At 36.7% G+C, this 18,169-nt stretch overlaps 1 protein-coding gene across 1 annotated transcript in view; it reads right to left on the reverse strand.

The window, feature by feature from the left end:
• ADGRL4 (adhesion G protein-coupled receptor L4) overlaps positions 1–13,483 on the reverse strand; it is a 139,428-nt gene extending 125,945 nt beyond the window's left edge. Inside the window, exons 1-2 of the mRNA XM_004002105.6 lie at positions 13,374–13,483; positions 11,854–12,003 (exon numbers count right to left, since the gene is read on the reverse strand). Of these exons, the coding sequence (XP_004002154.1) occupies positions 11,854–12,003; positions 13,374–13,395 (172 nt within the window). The 5' untranslated portion in view covers positions 13,396–13,483. The remainder of the gene's footprint in view (positions 1–11,853; positions 12,004–13,373) is intronic.
• Between the last annotated feature and the right edge of the window lie 4,686 nt (positions 13,484–18,169).

The following is an 18,169-nucleotide window of genomic DNA, read 5'->3' on the forward strand; positions in this document are numbered from 1 at the left end:
AATTCATTTTTTATTAATGAGATTCAATTTCATTATTTGCAGATTTACCTCACACAGTAGTTTGAGGATCATACGAGGCGACTGTTTGAATGTGTTTCCTCTGGGAAAATTACTTAATCTATAAATTGAGGATAATATGAGCTTTTATTTCAGAGTTGTTATGAAGATTAAATTTATAAATTCATGTAAAGTGCTTAGAATAGAAGGTGGCTCAGAGAAAGCACTCAAATTAACATCAGTATTATTACTCTTTTTGTGAATAAGCTGTAAATCTGAAGTTACTTATTGAAGCACTAAAGAGACCAAATAAGGAAGAAGAGAAATAATGGGAAAATGGATAATCTGGTTAATTTGCTTCCAAATGACTGGGATTTGGCCATAATGTGTGCTGGGGCCTTATTAAAACTGGGACTGTAGAAAATTGACATTCCAAGAACAAAAGAAATATCATCAATTTTGCAAAATGAAATTGGCAATTTAAAAATACTGACAAATAGGGAACTATAATAAACAAAACAAAAAAATTGAGACTCAGTCAGTCACTTTGTGATGTTAAGGGTGCTAACTCCAAATTTCTTAGTTCTTTACACTAATATTTTCTTGAAAAGCAAAAGAAGTTTACAATATATGAAAATCCCACATCTAGAGTACAATTTTCACTTAAATTTCCTGTGGGTATGTGTACTAAGTTGCTCTAATCATGTCCAACTCTTTGTGACCCTATGGACAGTAGTCTGCCAGGCTCCTCTGTCCATGGGATTCTCCAGGCAAGAATACTGGAGTGGGTTGCTGTTTCCCCCTCCAGGGGATCTTCCCTATCCAGGTATCAAACTCTTATCTCTTATGTCTCCTGCACTGGAGGACAGTTTCTTTACTACTAGCATCACCTGCAAAGCCCTTTAAATTTCTTCTGCCATGCTCAGTCACTCAGTTGTGTCCAACTCTTTGTGATCCCACGGACTATGGCCCATCAAGCTCCTCTGTCCATGGAGGCTAGAATACTGGAGTGGGTTGCCATGCCCTTCTCAAAGATCTCTTTTTAACCCGTGGATTAAACCCAGGTCTTCTTCATTGCATGTGGATTCTTCATTGTCTGAGCCACCTTAAATTTCCTAGAATTTCCTAAAGATATAACTGAACAGAAAGTATAAGATGGTAGAACTGTCTTATTCACTTAGCATGCAAAAAATGAATACTGATCTAATTTTATTGCTGTTGATGCTTTATCATCAGTAGCACATATTATAAGAGCATGTGTGTGTGTGTGTGCATGTGTGCATATGCTCAGTTGCTCACTGAGTGTCTGACTCTTTGTGACCCCATGAAATGTAGCCTGCCAGGCTCCTCTGTCCATGGGATTCTCCAGGCAAGAATACTGGAGTGGGTTGCCATTTACTCCTCCAGAGGATCTTCTCAACCCAGGGATTGAACTCAGTCTCCTGTGTCTCCTGCAATGGAAGGTGGACATATTATGGCTGACCCACCTAGGAAGTCAGTAAGTCATTGTGTATATATATATATATATATATATATATATATATATATATATATTTCACAGGTAAATACCACGTAGGATTCGAAGCTGAGTGGGGAGACCCCAGTGGATTTCTAGTCCATCTCCTTAACCACTCGGCCACAACTACACTAAGAAGGAATTATTTCACAGGTAACTACCCTGCTTATTTAACTTCTATGCAGAGTACATCATGAGAAACGCTGGGCTGGAAGAAGCACAACCTGGAGTCAAAATTGCCAGGAGAAATATAAATAACCTCAGATATGCAGATGACATTACCCTTATGGCAGAAAGTGAAGAGAAACTGAAGAGCCTCTTGATGAAAGTGAAAGAGGAGACTGAAAAAGTTGGCTTAAAGCTCAACATTCAGAAAACTAAGATCATGGCATCTGGTCCCATCACTTCACGGGAAATAGAGGGGGAAATAGTGGAAACAGTGTGACTTTATTACTGGGGGCTCCAAAATCACTTCAGATGATGACTGCAGCCATTAAATTAAAAGATGCTTACTCCTTGGAAGGAAAGTTATGACAAACCTAGACAGCATATTAAGAAGCAAAGACATTACTTTGTCAACAAAGGTCTGTCTAGTCAAGGCTAGTTTTTCCAGTAGTCATGTATGGATGTGAGAGTGGAACTATAAAGAAAGCTGAGTGCCAAAGAATTGATGCTTTTGAACTGTGGTGTTGGAGAAGACTCTTGAGAGTCCCTTGGACTGCAAGGAGATCCAACTAGTCCATCCTAAAGAGATCAGTCCTGGATGTTCACTGGAATGACTGATGCCAAAGCTGAACCTCCAATACTCTGGCCACCTCATGTGAAGAGCTGACTCATTTGAAAAGACCATGATGTTGGTAAAGATTGAGGGCAGGAGGAGAAGGGGACAACAGAGGATGAGATGATTGGATGGCAGCACCAACTCAATGGACATGAGTTTGGGTGGACTCCAGGATTTGGTGATGGACAGGGAGGCCTGGTGTGCTGCGATTCATGGGGTCGCAAAGAGTCGGACATTATTGAGTGACTGAACTGAACTGATATATATATATATATATATAAAGAATCAACATTTTAACCTGCAGTAAGAACAAAGAAAATGATAGTCTTCACTTGGAAAAAAAAGTCAATACTTTGATAATGTTAACTCAGATAGTAAGTCTTATCTAGGATTGATTTAACATAGAAATCTGAATAAGTCTTTTTGATTACTAATATTCAAACTCAGAAGTTCTGCCTTGACTTTTACTATTTCTGTTTAATTCTCTGTGCCATTAGTTATCTGATATTACTTTTCTGATTCTAAATATGCAATGAATCCATCTAGCTAATACCGATTAAAAAGTAATTAAAAACAAATGAGTCTTCTACATGAAGAAACATTTTCATATTTCATTATAAATTGGTCGGGAAAATCCAAAATCATATATCCATGTTAAACTCTTCTTTAAGGTCTCAGATTACTTCTTAGTTTGTGTCTCATTCATTCTCATAATTGTCCTCTGAGATAAACATGAAACAGGATGACGTAGAAAAATGATTCCTGAACAATGACACTGTCAAATTAGACTAGAGAACTTTTCAGATTTAAAACTGTGGAGCTGATCAGCAAAACTCAAGTGACATAAGTCCTTTTTTCCTTCTCTTTTTAAAAATAAAATATTAGCTTAAAGTTTTTATAATGGTTTATTCCTTTATTTTTCTCTTTTTATACAGTAAAAGAATTTGTAATCTTGGAGAGTGGATGTTTTAAGGACATTCTACCTAATTATCGTGCTTGAGTTGTTTTCTCTATCGTGTGACCTTACTTGACACCAGATGAAAGAGGTCATACTTCTAGTTACAAGGAAAAGAATTTCTGAAATTGGCAAAGGTGTTTTATTTATTTGGATGAAGTTCACAGAAAGCATGCATCCTGGAATGTAAGCCTTGGGTTAATTTAGACCCTCAGTTTTTAATAGGTTACATTTTCCATTTAGCACAAGAAGTCACAAGGAAATAGGCACCTCATTTTAAAAAAACTTGTTGCACAGCTATCTAGAAGCACAGTAGAGTTCATACATTTTCAATTTTGCATTATTATTCATTTCCTAAGAAATTTCTTTGGAGTGTATAAAAGTATATTTGTTTTACAAAAATTTTACTTCCTCAAAAATTTTTAGTAATATTTTACATATGAAAGAAAATGTGGATGTAATATTATTGAGACATAGATTTCTAAATCTTCAAATATTCTTTAAATATTACTTAAAAGCCGTACCGGAGATCAAACTGCCAACATTTAATGGATCATAGAGAGCTAGGGAATTCCAGAAAAACATCTACCCGTTACATTGACTATGCCAAAGCCTTTGACTGTGTGGATCATAATAAACTGTGGAAAGCTCTTAAAGAGATGGGACAGACCATCTTACCTTTCTTCTGAGAAACCTGTGTGCAGGTCAAGAAGCAACAGTTGGAACTCTGTATGGAACAAACGACTGGTTCAAGATCAAGAAAGGAGTACTTCAGGGCTGTCTGCTGTCACCCTGTTTGTTTAATCTATACACTGAGTGCATCATGAGAAAGGCCAGACTGGATGAGTTACAGGCTGGAATCAAGATAGGCAGGAGAAACATCAACAACCTCAGATATGCAGATGATACCACTCTAACGGTAGGAAGCAGAGAAACTAAAGAGCCTCTTGATGAGTGTGAAGGAGGACAGTGAAAGAGCTGGCTTAAAAGTGAATATTAAAAAAATGAAGATCATGGCACCCGGCCCCATTACTGCATGGCAAATAGAAGGAGCAAATGTGAAAGCAGTAATAGATTTCCTCTTCTTTGGGCTCTAAAATCACCGCAGATGGTGACTGCAGCCATAAAATAAGAAGACGTTTGCTTCTTGTCTGGAAAGCAATGACAAACCTAGACAGTGTGTTGAAAAGCAGAGCCATTCTTCTGCTGACAAAGGTTTGTATAGTCAAGATTATGGTCTTCCTAATGGTCACATACAGTTGTGTGAACTGGACCATAAATAACACGGACCACCAAAGAATTGATACCTTTGACCTGTGGTGCTGGAGAAGACTCCTGAGAGTCCCTTGTACAGCAAGGAGATTAAACCAATCAATCTTAAGGGAGATCAACTCTGAATACTCAGTGGAATGACTGACGCTGAAGCTGAAACTCCACTATTTTGGTCATCTGATACGAACAGCTGACTCACTGGAAAAGTCCCTGATGCTGGGAAAGATTGAGGGTAGAAGGAGAAGAGGGCATTGAAGGATGACATGGCCTCATGGAAGCAATGGACATGACCTTGTGCAAACTTTGGGAAACGGCGAGGGACAGGGAGGCCTGGCGTGCTGCAGTTCATGGGACCACAAAGAGCTGGACATGACTGGGTGACTGAACAATGACAAAAATCATAAGGCATCTCCTTCCAAGGACTGGAGAAAAGGAAAGATAGGAAGGTAGAGAAGGGGGGCAAAGAGGGGAAAAAAGAGAAAGAGAAAGGAAGAAATGAAAGAAAACGCTGGCACTGGCTGCTACTAAATTCTCTACTCCTAAGCTCAAATATCACAAAAGGTGGTGATGGTGGTGGTTTAGTCACTAAGTTGCGTCTGACCCTTGTGACCCCATGGACTACAGCCTGCCATTTCCATCTCCAGGGGTTCTTCCTGACCCAGGAACTGAACACGGGTCACCTGCACTGAAGTCGGATTCTTTACCGACTGAGCTACAAATAATAAGTATAAAAGGATAAGAAAAGTTGCAGATAAACCACCAGAAGTGCTGATTACGCCAAATGAGAAATGAAAATCAAATATTCAAAAGATATCCATTTTCACCCTTAAGACAAAAAAGACAAGATTCAGAATCTGCTGTGAAAAAGCACTTCTCTAGTGGAAACTGATCCAGGCAATTTTGATCCACTGTACCTTCTGGGTTTGTAACTCCACAGAAGACAAATATGGGTATATTTTAAAGATTAATTTTCTTTGTTTTTGTTCCAAACCGACTTAATAAATACTCACTTAGGTAGCCAGACTTTTTAATTGGCCTCATCATGGCAAAACTAAACTGACAGACCATCTTTTTTGGTAAGATAAATAGAATGTCAGTATATTAAATGATTAAGTGTATCAATTTTTAAACTTTCAAAACTATAACAAGTTTCAAAAATGACAGGGACAAAATGAATATTCTAACTGCTGGAATGAGGAAATCATTTTGCTTTTTTCTCAGTCATTTAAAAAGTAATGATGATGCTTTATCATATATGAAAATGCTTGCTCTGTTTCCCCAAAAATGCTCTGACACATTTTATGACATTTTGTCCTACACTGTAATGTTTATTTTATAAAATATTTGTATCAGTGAAAACATTTTTAAATAAGTTGATACAGAATCTAGTTCATCAGTATATTAGACTTATCTTTGTTACATTTGCCCTTTGGAATTATATTCATGAAGAACAGATAATGTTTATGAATTGAATGCATGAATATGATATATCTATATTTAAGCAAATAACAACATAAGCATCCTAATGAAAATTAACAACTTGAATGTCGGTATATTTATTCACAGTGATCTTGCAATTATTACATGCAATATCAAAATATATCAAAATCAAAAAAGTTTCATTCCATACTACTCATGAAAAATATTTCACCACACATTAATTTATAACCACACACCATTTTCTTAACATCATTTTGGCAATTAATCTACTTTACCCATCCGATTTGGCTAAAAGTTACCCATCAGATTTTGAAAATTAAACAAAAATCTCTCAAAATCTCACTGCCATTGAGGATAGGAAAATATATATATTTTTTTTAATAATTTAAATTCAATTTATGTCATATATAAATTATAAATTAAAGTCCGAGAACAGTTTTGAGCACCAATAGCATCATTTTCATAAATGAACCATCTTACAATGATATTTACTTGGGTGAGAAATGAATGACACCCATTAGCTTGTTCAGCATGTTTGTTCTTAAAAATCACTTACATGCAGAATATAATTATACTTCATAAAAGACAAAAGATATATGTGTATATATATACACACATCATAGAGCCATGACTATGTGTATGTATCATTATTAAATATGAAATATCATTGAGATGTGAGCAAAGAAGAGCTATTTTTCTGGTCACATTTCTATTACAGACATTATTACTTCATTAAATATTTATAACTACAGTTATTATTTGCAGGACATAGTTTAGAGTATACCTAATTGTGTTAACCGATGTGCTTGTACACGACATACACATTTTTGCATGCTTTGTATCTGTCTTGATGACTGTTGCTTTGCCTATTTTGATTAGTCTCCTCTTTATTACTGAAAAAAAATTGTTATGGAAGCAATTACATGTTCTCAGCACTTCTATTTTATCCTGGGTAGATTCATGTTAGTGGACCATTTTAATTAATATTTCTCCCACATTCTGCTCTTAGATAGCTACTGTCACACTGTTCTCTCTACCTTTACCAGCCTGATACTGCTCTCTAGTTTATTATGATATTCTTCCAGTTGAATTTTACAAGCATACATATGGTTATTAGATAATAATGAAAAACTACTTTTTAATCATACAGTGTCTCCTTGAGTTAGGCACCAAGACTTCATTATTTTCTGTAAAGTGCCTGTGATGTGGTTCATAATAGCATGTCTTGAGCTGTGAAAAAATTTTATACATGCATACAAGCAGCCAATTACATCCTTCCTGACTCTTCCTCTTCCTACCTGGGGCAAGTGTTTTCCTCCTACCCATTCTGACTACACGAAACTTCCAAAAATATTGCCCTACTTAGTGAGCTGATACGAGAGTAGAGACTATTTTCTTACCCCAACCCCATCCTTTCACCCAAACATGCGCTGAACTGCATCCTCCACCTTGCTCCTGCTTCTTACTTCTCACAGCTCAGTTTATTCCAACTCAAGCAATAGTGTTTTAGGTGTACCCAAAGATTATTTCAGCCATTCCTACCTTCTTCCCTTTTATAACATCATTACCTGGGAGAGGAGGGATCTTTAACTTCCTATATTTGTAAACTACTGTGCACTAGAAGGTAACCAAAAATGTACTGAGAACCATAAGGAATAGTAATAATAATATATATTTAAAGAATTAAAATCACCTACATTTTAGAGTTAAATTTCAAAAATTTCAATAGCCTTTAAACATACCCCAAAATTTCTACACAATCTTTTTCACCTCCTATCTTAAAATGTACTTACATGTCAGCATAAAGATAAGTGTATAAATAAATTATCATTAATACTTCAATAAAGTGGTAATAAATAAACTCTCGTTAAAATTATACTGTTCCAACAATTTGATTTAAAAATCTGTACTGCCTGGATTATGTCAGGTGACTGATAATACACTGACATTTTTGGTAATCTAGAGAAGGCTGAGATTCCAGGGTTTGAGTCCTAGGTTTACCACATTACCCTTGGGATCTTGGAAAACTCACTCAAGCTTTCAGAGTCCTACTTCTCTCATATGTAAAGGCTGTAGCATGGAGCTCAACAGAAGCTATTAATAGCTATAATCAGTTATATTGGTGTTTGTCAGTAAAAGATAGCATCTGTAGTTTATATTTCAAAAGCTTGATATAAGAATAAAGATACACTGGGTAGAAGCAGTATAAACTATAATGAACTGTACAAATATACAGTATTATTGGTTTTACGGGTTGGGTAAGTGACCTCTTGTGGGTTGACCCTCACTAATCCATTCTTACTCTACCTAAGGGAGTCATCTTTCTAATATCAACACTCTTATCATTGTAATTCAGCTACTTAATATCTACCAGTGGTTCCTTTTTGGTTAACAGAACAAAGTCCACACCTTTGACATCTTGACTTAATTTCCACTGATCCCTCAACTAATATATATTGTGATATATAGTCAGCATGAAATAATTGGAGCTCCTTAAAACAAAACAAAAAAGCAAACAAAATACATGTTCAACTTCTAGGCCTTTGTTACTGCTGATTCCTTTTGCCTGACTTCTCTTGGTCACTTTGTTGATCTTAATGTGGGTGTTTTTCCTGTTCTGCTCCTTGTGACCCTATGGACTGTAGCCGATCAGGCTCCTCTGTCCATGGAATTCTCCAGGTAAGAATATGGAATGGGTTGAAGTATCCTTCTCCAGGAGATCATCCCAACCCAGGGATCGAACCTGGGTCTACTGCACTGCAGGAAGATGCTTTATCCCTGAGCCACCAGGGAAGCTCACCTTAATAAGTCGATCTTTATTAAGTTGATCTTAATAAAACAAATTTATTCTCAATTCTGAGTATAAACGTCACCTCCACTCGCAAAGTTCCTTGTAGTTGACTGGACAGTTCAAATTTACCTCTTCTAATACCTTTTATAACATTGTGTCAAATTATTAATATAATTCTGTGACTGACCCCAGATATACTAGAAATCAAGGCCAATTTCCTATTTATAATTTTAACCCAAGGGCAGAACAGTATCTGATAAGCAGAGGCCTTATGGTCAAACACAGTGAGTAATAATATAGGCACTGGATGAGATAGACTTGGGTTCAAATCCTGGCTCCTCTACTTATTTGTTTTGTCACTTGAGATTTTCACTTTACCTTCTTAAGATTCTATTTCCTTGTAGATATAATGGGAATAATAATGGATGAAAGTGTTATGCTAACTAATATAGTGGACTAAGTGCAGAGTAGATATTAACTATCCTAATGATGATGGTGATAATGATAATGATGATGAACATAATAAGTACTTGTTTAATAAAAAGATAATTAATGAGACAAAATCACTACTATTAAAACTTGTTTCTATGGGACTGTGTAATCCAAAGTCTAAATAACTTATTCAAAACTAACTCTTAGAACAGATTACATTTAGTAAGGTTGGGTTATTATCATGATATTTATTTGGGAGGTCTTTGAGGGAGACAAATTTTATAAAGATAATGAAAGTGAAAATCAGTTGTGTCCGATTCTTTGTGATCTCATGGACTATACAATCCATGGAATTCTCCAGGCCAGAAAACTGAAGTGGATAGCCTTTCCCTTCTCCAGGGGATCCTTCCAACCCAGGTCTCCAGCATTGCAGGTGGATTCTTTACCAGCTGAGCCACAAAGGAAGCCCAAGAATACTTGAGTGGGTAGACTATCCCTTCTCCAGTGGATCTTCTCAACCCAGGAGTCAAACTGGGATCTCCTGCATTGCAGGCATATTCTTTACCAACTGAGATATCAGGGAATGAAGATGGTATTTATAATTCCAAAAAAAAAAAACAATTTTCATTGCTCAAAATGTAGGCATCCTCTGTAACAAAAATTCTGCCCAGTGATTTCATAGTGGTCTACTAACAATCTTAGAGAAAAGTAGGAAAGATGAGAAGCTCTTTAGAGATGAGAAAAAGGCAACAAGATTATTCATGCCCAAAATATAACCTAGATGATTCAGAAGTTAAAAATGTTTTAATTCCAAAAATCAGAGTAAACGTATTTACTGAAAAAAAGTGTCAAATCTGTCAGTGAATTAATAAAAGGTGAAAAAGATGAAAATCACTGATTGAACAATTTAAGAGGATATTATAAACCTCAAATAGTGAATATCAACACAAGTGAATATGTACCATTCTTTAAATGAGAAGGGAATTTAAGAAGAATTTTAAAAGAAAAAAATTCCCATTAAAAACTGTGTTATGTTTAAAAATGAAGTGCAGTGCCAAAGGTCTTGAAATATTTTTATTTTTCAATGGAAAATATTTTCTCCCCTTCAGCTGGCTACTGACTTAACTGCAGGGGGAAAAAACAACTGCATTGGATAATGGAAGATGTATTTTCAAAAGAAATCATTAAAAACATGATTAGGAACTAGTTGACTGATGAGGGTCCAAATTGTGAAAAATTACTGATGTTAATGATGGTAATCATGATAGTTGAAAAGTATCTAAAGAACAAAAAGGCAACACTGCTTATAAAGTACTCTGGTATAATTTGCAATGATTAGTGGAAAAACACACTAATATATCTGATGCCATATTTTGAAGGTCACTCAACTATCAACTTGCCATAATGCCATTCAATTAAATACACAATAAAAATTCAAGATTATTTATGGAAAGAGTTTTGTAGTGCTTGTACAATAGTAAATTACAAATCTTGGCTGTATATACAAGGAGAAATGCCTGATCTAATGCACCATTAAGCAACTGTAGCTTTGCTCCACATTTTTTAAACATTAAACTAATTATGATGAGGTCTGGCCTTACTATATACTGCATATTTAATCTTTTTAAAAGCCTATCAAATTGAATCATAAGATGCAACTTGTTTATGCTATATGCAAACACACACAATATTAACAATGTACAATATGCTGGCTTAATTAGAAAAAGTTCATGTTATCTTAAATACATTTACGAGTGTAATACTACAAAGTTCTAATCTGAACTTGCCATTTAATTATATTTTAAAACTAATTTATCTAAGTTGGAACTTTTTTTTCTTGCTTTCTCCTACAGAGAATTTTGCCCTATTGACCTAGTTAAACTAGATTCTACTAAAAATGAAAGAGAGAATAAAGATTCAGTAAAGACTGAGGAAAGAAGAGGCATGATAATGATGGAGATGACAGATAAGAAATCACTTAAATTTGATTATCAGATGGTGTTCTGTTCATCAAGCCAACGGGCTAAATTGTAACCTCAAAGGAACTTTCCTGGAGTTCTTTCTCCAGGGTCTAGCCTAAAGTTCCATAAACAAGATCTACTATTTCAGAACAGAATATATTTCAAAATTTTCTCTCTCTCTCTCTCCAGGGTATATGTTCAGAGTACACAGAAGAAAAAATTTGAATTTCTTAATGATATTCTCAAATTTAGATACTCAAGTACTAAGGAAGGTTTCTAAATGCATCACATATGGATATAGCCTGGTCGTCATGAATTCTCTGTGCTTTTTTCCCTGAAAGTATTGACTTTGCTCTCTGCAACCTAGTTTTCCAGCTTAAGTTCAAGGGCAATCTACCCAAACTATTGGATTGGCCAAGAGTTCATTCAAATATTTCCATGCCATTTTATGGAACTACTTTCTAACTAACCCAATAAGATATGCATGGAATCACCAAAAATCCATAATCAAGTATAAAGTTTGACCTGTGAAGTTCAAATTTATTGTTTAGTTAATTAAGCTTTCTTTCTTTCTTTTTTTTTTTAACCAATAGCATGAAATCAAGCAGTATAAAGTAAGACAACTTAATTTTTAGATTAGAAAAAAAGCATTCATATCAGAACTTCATATTAAAATACACAACAAAAGAGGTAATAAACATTGTTTACCTTCACAAATTGTGACACCATTTCCTGAATATCCAGTGTTGCAATAGCAGCCTTCAGCTCCATTCCGAATTTCACATTTTGCATTTGGGTGACAAGGCGTCTTGGTACAGTTTTGAGTGCAGCAACAATTCAGCAAAGTGGAAAAACCCACTAAGGAAAGTTGAGAATACACCTTTTCAAAAATAAAAACCTTCTTCCATTGTTGAATTAGACAATATATACATTAATATCCTTCTTTTTTTTTTTCCCATCTAGATACTTTATGAGAATTCCCTAAAGGAGAATTAAGGTAAATAACAGGACACAAGCAGGAATTAACACTTTTCTTCATTCTCAACATTTATCAAGTAAACCTCAACCAAGTTGAAACATAGTAATCAACCTGGCTTTATAAAGAAAACAGTATTCTGTTATCATTGGACCTTTCACCCAGAGGTGAGATACTTTTAAATGCAGTTGCATGACTGTAAAACAATATCCATACCCTGGGAATGACTCTGTGCAGAAAGAAATCAAGGTGAACTGAGTATCTGGGTCTTTTCAAAAAAGTCAAATCTGTTGTTTTAAGATGAAAAGCAATGTATCATATCATCGAGCAGGACAAACGCAATTAATGTTTTTTTTTTTTTTTCTTTTTCCTGTGTTCTAAAGACCTTTCAAAATTCTGTCTTTTCCATAATAAAGTTTATTTTATATTTTCTTCCATTAGAAGGGGACAAAAAAAAAAAAAAAAACCCCTCCATGTACTTGTCAAAGACTGAGCTTCCAGAAATGGGACACCATTCAAACATGACCAACAACTTGCAGCGTGAGAGAGTACAAGCCTTCATTTCAGAGTTCTTGTAAACAAAGTTGGCAATGGTATTTTGTGGACTGTTAGGAAAAGATAAAGAAAAGCAGGAGGACGTTCCTTTTTTATTGTTGTCCTAGTCCTTCTCAAGACAAGCCTGCTTGAGATGGGCAGTTATGAATCATGCAAGTCATTATTCTGAAAACTGTCATCCAAGATAAATTGGCCTTATCTGGTAACAAGAGATTCTTAAACATTCAATTATAAATCCCAGCTTCACATAGGGCTGTATATAGTGTCTAAATCAGAATTAATTTGGCTTCAAAGATGTGATTTATTATTTTTCTACACAGTATCATCAAAATGTTGATTTTTAAGAAATTCAAAGTCTGGGCCAGCAGTCTCCCTTGAAACAAGGCCAGGAAACCTCTCACAAGTGTTAATGGTTTGAAGTTCCCAGATTTTTTGAGGGACAATCCGAAGAAAGGTCAAAGTCTGGGACTTTGGGGACTTGGTCAGCAGGAACAAAGAGATGACTTAGTCCCTGGGTGCTGAATATCGAACCCCAGCGTTGAAAGGCCAAAGAGAAAAACATCCTGGGAAGGGCTTTTTCAGTTCTCCCAGGAGTCTTGGCGAAATGCACTTGGCCCGTGAGTACCACCTTAGAAATACCATACTCCCTACAGGTGCTGGTCCGGGCAGCCTTGGCCGCCGGGCACCTGGCACTTACCTAGAAGCGGGAGGAGTCTCATTGGCGGCGCCGCGGTGGTGGCGGTGGCGGTGGCGGTGGCGGTGGCGGAGGCGCGGGCGGAGCGATGGGACCAGCGGGCCGAGTACCTGGGACGCGGCGGGGCGGGCGCGCCAGACTCCTGGCTACGGCCCGCGTGACGCGGCCGCTTCCTCCCGCCACTTTCCGGCCTCTTTTGTGTGAGTGCGTGTGTCCAGCGCTGAGTCTGCAGGCCATGTCCGGACCTGACCCCTACGCCACTCTCACCTCCTCCCGGCCGCGGGGCTGCCAACCCCGTGAGCTCCGCGGAGTCTGCGGAGGGATTTTGCCCCGTCCCCGGGAGCAGGGTTCAGGGGGCAGACCTTCAAGTCAATGCGCTCCCGGTGTTTTTGGAGCGTACCCCCGAAAGAACTTCCAGAACTGCCTAGATCTCAGGGGCGCCATCCTACAACCTCAATTCCCAGGGCACGTCTTTTCTTTTTTTTTTTCTCCTCCCTTCACTAATACTTTTCCCTAAAGAACTGTCGGTCCAGATTCATGTTGATGTATGGCAAAACCAATACAATATTGTAAAGTAATTAACCTCCAATTAAAATAAATAATTTAAAAAAATAGAAGTAGACTGGAAACTTAGCTCCGAACGACAGGGCCTGGATTTCCAGCTTTCATTCTGCACCTTGTGGGAACTCAGGGTTCCATAGTGAAGAATAAAAAGTACTCTATCTTGCTTACAGGTTAGGCTTGTGCCTAAAATGAGTAAAAACCAAGTAAAGTAATGTCTCTGCTTTTTAACATGCTAAGTTGGTCATAGCTTTTCTTCCAAGGAGCAAGTGTCGGTTAGTTTCATGGCTGTGGTCACCATCTGCAGTGGTTTTGGAGCCCCCCAAAATAAAAGTCTGCCACTGTTCCCACTGTTTCTCCATCTATTTGCCATAAAGTGATGGGACCGGATGCCATGATCTTCGTTTTCTGAATGTTGAGATTTATGCCAACTTTTTTCACTTTCCTCTTTCACTTTCATCAAGGGGCTCTTTAGTTCTTCTTCACTTTGTGTCATAAGGGTGGTGTCATCTGCGTATCTGAGGTTATTGATATTTCTCCCAGCAATCTTGATTCCAGCTTGTGCTTCTTCCAGCCCAGCATTTCTCATGATGTACTCTGCAAATAAGTTAAATAAAAAGAGTGACAATATACAGCTTTGATGTACTCCTTTTCCTATTTGGAACCAGTCTGTTCCATGTCCAGTTGAGCTGCCTCCTGAGAAATCTGTATGCAGCGCAACCAATACTTTGCCAATAAAGGTTGTATAGTCAAGGCTATGGTTTTCCAGTAGTCATGTATGGATATGAGAGTTGGACTATAAAGAAAGCTGATCACTGAAGAATTGATGCTTTTGAACTGTGGTTTTGGAGAAGACTCTTTAGAGTCCCTTGGACTGCAAGGAGATCCAACCAATCCATCCTAAAGATCAATCCTAAATGTTTATTGGAAGCACTGATGTTGAAGCTGAAACTCCAATACTTTGGCCACCTGATGCGAAGAGCTGACTTATTTTAAAAGACCCTTATACTGGGAAAGATTGAAGGCAGGAGGAGAAGGGGATGATAGTGGATGAGATGGTAGGGTGGCATCACCAACTCAATGGACATGAGTTTAAGTAAACTCCTGGAGTTGGTGATGGATTGAGAGGCCTGGCATGCTGAAGTCCATGGGGTTGCAAAGAGTCAGACATAACAGAGCGACTGAACTATATACTACTATACTATATATAGACATTTTCTTGACTTTCAGTTCTTTTTCTGAACCCTCTTCTAGCTTAATTCTATTCCTACAAAATGCTCTTGAGGAACAGAAGTGTTGTATGATTTGCTTCAAATTACACACAGCGTCTTAAGTGACTGGTTAGAGTCAACCCCAGGCTCTCTTGTTTCTGAACCAGTCACGCTGCTATATTCTATATGTGGTGGTATCACCCTGAGAAGGCTACTGCAAAATGAGGAGTCATCAGTTCCTGTTACTCAGGGAGACTGGAAAGGTGTTTTAAATGCCCTAAATATCACGAAAAATAACTTTTGAACTTTATTCTGCTGTTAATTCATTTTCTTTGAAGATTCCTTCCCCACCCCCCCCACCCCCCACTTTTTAAAGCTAGGCAGTGATTCAGTGAATAAAACTCTGGCAGCAGTCTGAATGAGGGATGTTATGGAGACATCAAAGGCTGAGAAGCCAGAGTATTCCAGGAAATAGACTACAACTGCCTTAACCAGGATAGGAATATTCAGGTGGGGGAGATTGGGACAGATTGGAGAAAGAATTAAAGGAAATTGACATCTGGTGAACTTGCTAAGGCTGAAGGATAAGTTTAAGACAGAGTATGAATGTCCTCTAGACGTCTGAACAGAAACAGAAACCACAGCTGAAATTCACAAAAAGAAGAAAGATAGGATGAAGAGTGGCTTTGAAGGGGAAAAAGTAACAAACCTGGTTTTATAAGATAAAATTTGAGCTATTCCAATGACGCAATCCATTGGTGGAAAGCTAGTTTTTCCAAAGTCATTGCATCATACTTATCATATGCAGTCACTGAGTGTACTCATCATTTCAAAGACGTAAATGTGTAAATATATTATTTCCAGAGACAAGTTGTGTACTGAAACACAGTACTTGCTTCTAAAAATCACTATCATAAATTAGTTTACTCCATAGATCATCTGCACATGCTTACTCTTAATTTTTATACTAAAGATAATAGAAGGCAGCTGATTTTAAAAAATATTATTTTTCTCTATGTATTGCTTACAATTAATAAAAATTAGCTAAAATGCAATTAAAATATTCTCCAAACTATTCCTTTACATGTGCTTTTAATTAAAAAATGTTTATTCATTTACTTTTTATCAAGAAAATACAAGTGAGCAAAAAGGAAGCATGAAGTACTTAATGATGCTCATAGTTTTAAGATTATTCTTTTTAATCAAATTAAAATTTAATACTTGGAAAAGTCTATATCCATAAGAAATAAATATGATAACTGAATAATTTTGGATCTGTTGTCTTTATGTTAATGAAAAATATTTAGAATTTTCAATCCACATATTTTAATTGTGAGAGAAAATCATAGTTTAAAGAAGTATTCTCAAAGAAATACAGGACCTTAAGCTTAAGCTTTTATCAGCACTCTTTATTTGGGTACCACTGAGACACGTCTAGTTTTTCGAAAATTTAACAATCCCTTAGAGCTTGATTTTGGCCTAAATATAACACATGGAAGTAAAATCATTTTAAGCTGCCTACCTGATTGTGGTTTTAATACACTAGTACAAACATTCATCCTCACAATGTGAGATCTTATCAAATCCATGATTAGTTCTATCTTGGGTCTGTCTGTAAGGTGCCAAATTAAACAGGATTTCCTTGAAAAGTTCTTGGTCAGGTTGAAGCTTGCTGTGGATAGTATTTACTGTGGAAGACCTGGGTTTAGTTCTAACTTTTATCATGAGTAGAGTAGATTGTTTAACCTATTTGGGGACTAGTTTACCCACTGTTACATGGAAATAACAATGCTTGCCTTAGTAGATCATAGTGGGTTGCTAAAGTCATTAACATACATTTCAGAACTATTGGGTATTTGATACCTTTAATATTTAAAGCATCAAATATAGGAAAATATTACACAACTGAAATGAAGTCCTTTCCCATAAATGTATTTATGGTACCCACAGAGACTAATACAAGAAATACATCCAGCTTCTGGTCCCCCTTCATGAGACCCCTGGGATACTGATTCCTCACCTGGGTGTTGATAGTGTGACTGAATTCTAAGTGTTGGGCCAGCTCTGTGGCTATTTCTTAGAATAGCACCATTACTTACATCACTGAATTTTCTCAACTATGGAAACTTTGTCAACAATTATTAATTTAAGTGTTTCCTCATTTCTTAGTATCTGTATTCCCATAGGACCCTCAGTAGGATTACAATTTACCAGATATGTTTTTCTACCACAAGTCAACTTTCTTTTTTTCAAATCTAGAATTAAAAATGTGCAATTGGGAAAATGCTGTAAAAGGTTTAAAAGAAAAAAGAAAAATTGAGTTACGTGTAAAGTTGGAAAGAGTAATCAGATGGCAATATACTCAATGTTTAAACCAAGAAAAACTTTACCAAAGTGGAACATGAATTTCTCACTGTAAGGAAACTTCCACAAGTGGATAAGGATTGAGTTTCCACAATGTGAACCTGTCTGTTAATGATTCTTAACCTGGTCTCTTAGAACTGACAGTAAGAAATCTAACTAATTTTCCCTCTATGACACCTCACACAATAGCTTGAGGAAAAAGATATATAATTGTAAAAGTGATGACTGGATGAATAAATAAATCAATAAGTACTTAGAATGGTGTGTAGTCAAGTCTATTACAATAAAAATCTTTTACTTTGTAGTTTGTTTGCCTCAGATGTCTTTTAGGTCTCCAGATGCATTTTGTGTTATCGTTGTTGTTGCTGCTGTGTTAGTCGCTCAGTCGTGTCTAACTCTTTGCAACCCCATCGACTGTAGCCAGGCTCCTCTGTCCATGGGATTCTCCAGGCAAGAATACTGGAGTGAATAGCCATTCCCTTTTCCAAAGGGTCTTCCCAGCAGGGGACTGAACCTGGATTTCTTTCTTGCATTGTAGGCAGATTCTTTAACATCTGAGCCACCAGGAAAGCCCAGTTTCATGGGTATATAGCCTATCTCTATGACTTGCATTTAAATTTAAAGTCAGGAAAACCCTTAGTTAATTGTATCTATATTTCCCAA

This window comes from Ovis aries, chromosome 1 (genome assembly GCF_016772045.2).
Source record: "Ovis aries strain OAR_USU_Benz2616 breed Rambouillet chromosome 1, ARS-UI_Ramb_v3.0, whole genome shotgun sequence".
Taxonomy (NCBI): domain Eukaryota; kingdom Metazoa; phylum Chordata; class Mammalia; order Artiodactyla; family Bovidae; genus Ovis; species Ovis aries.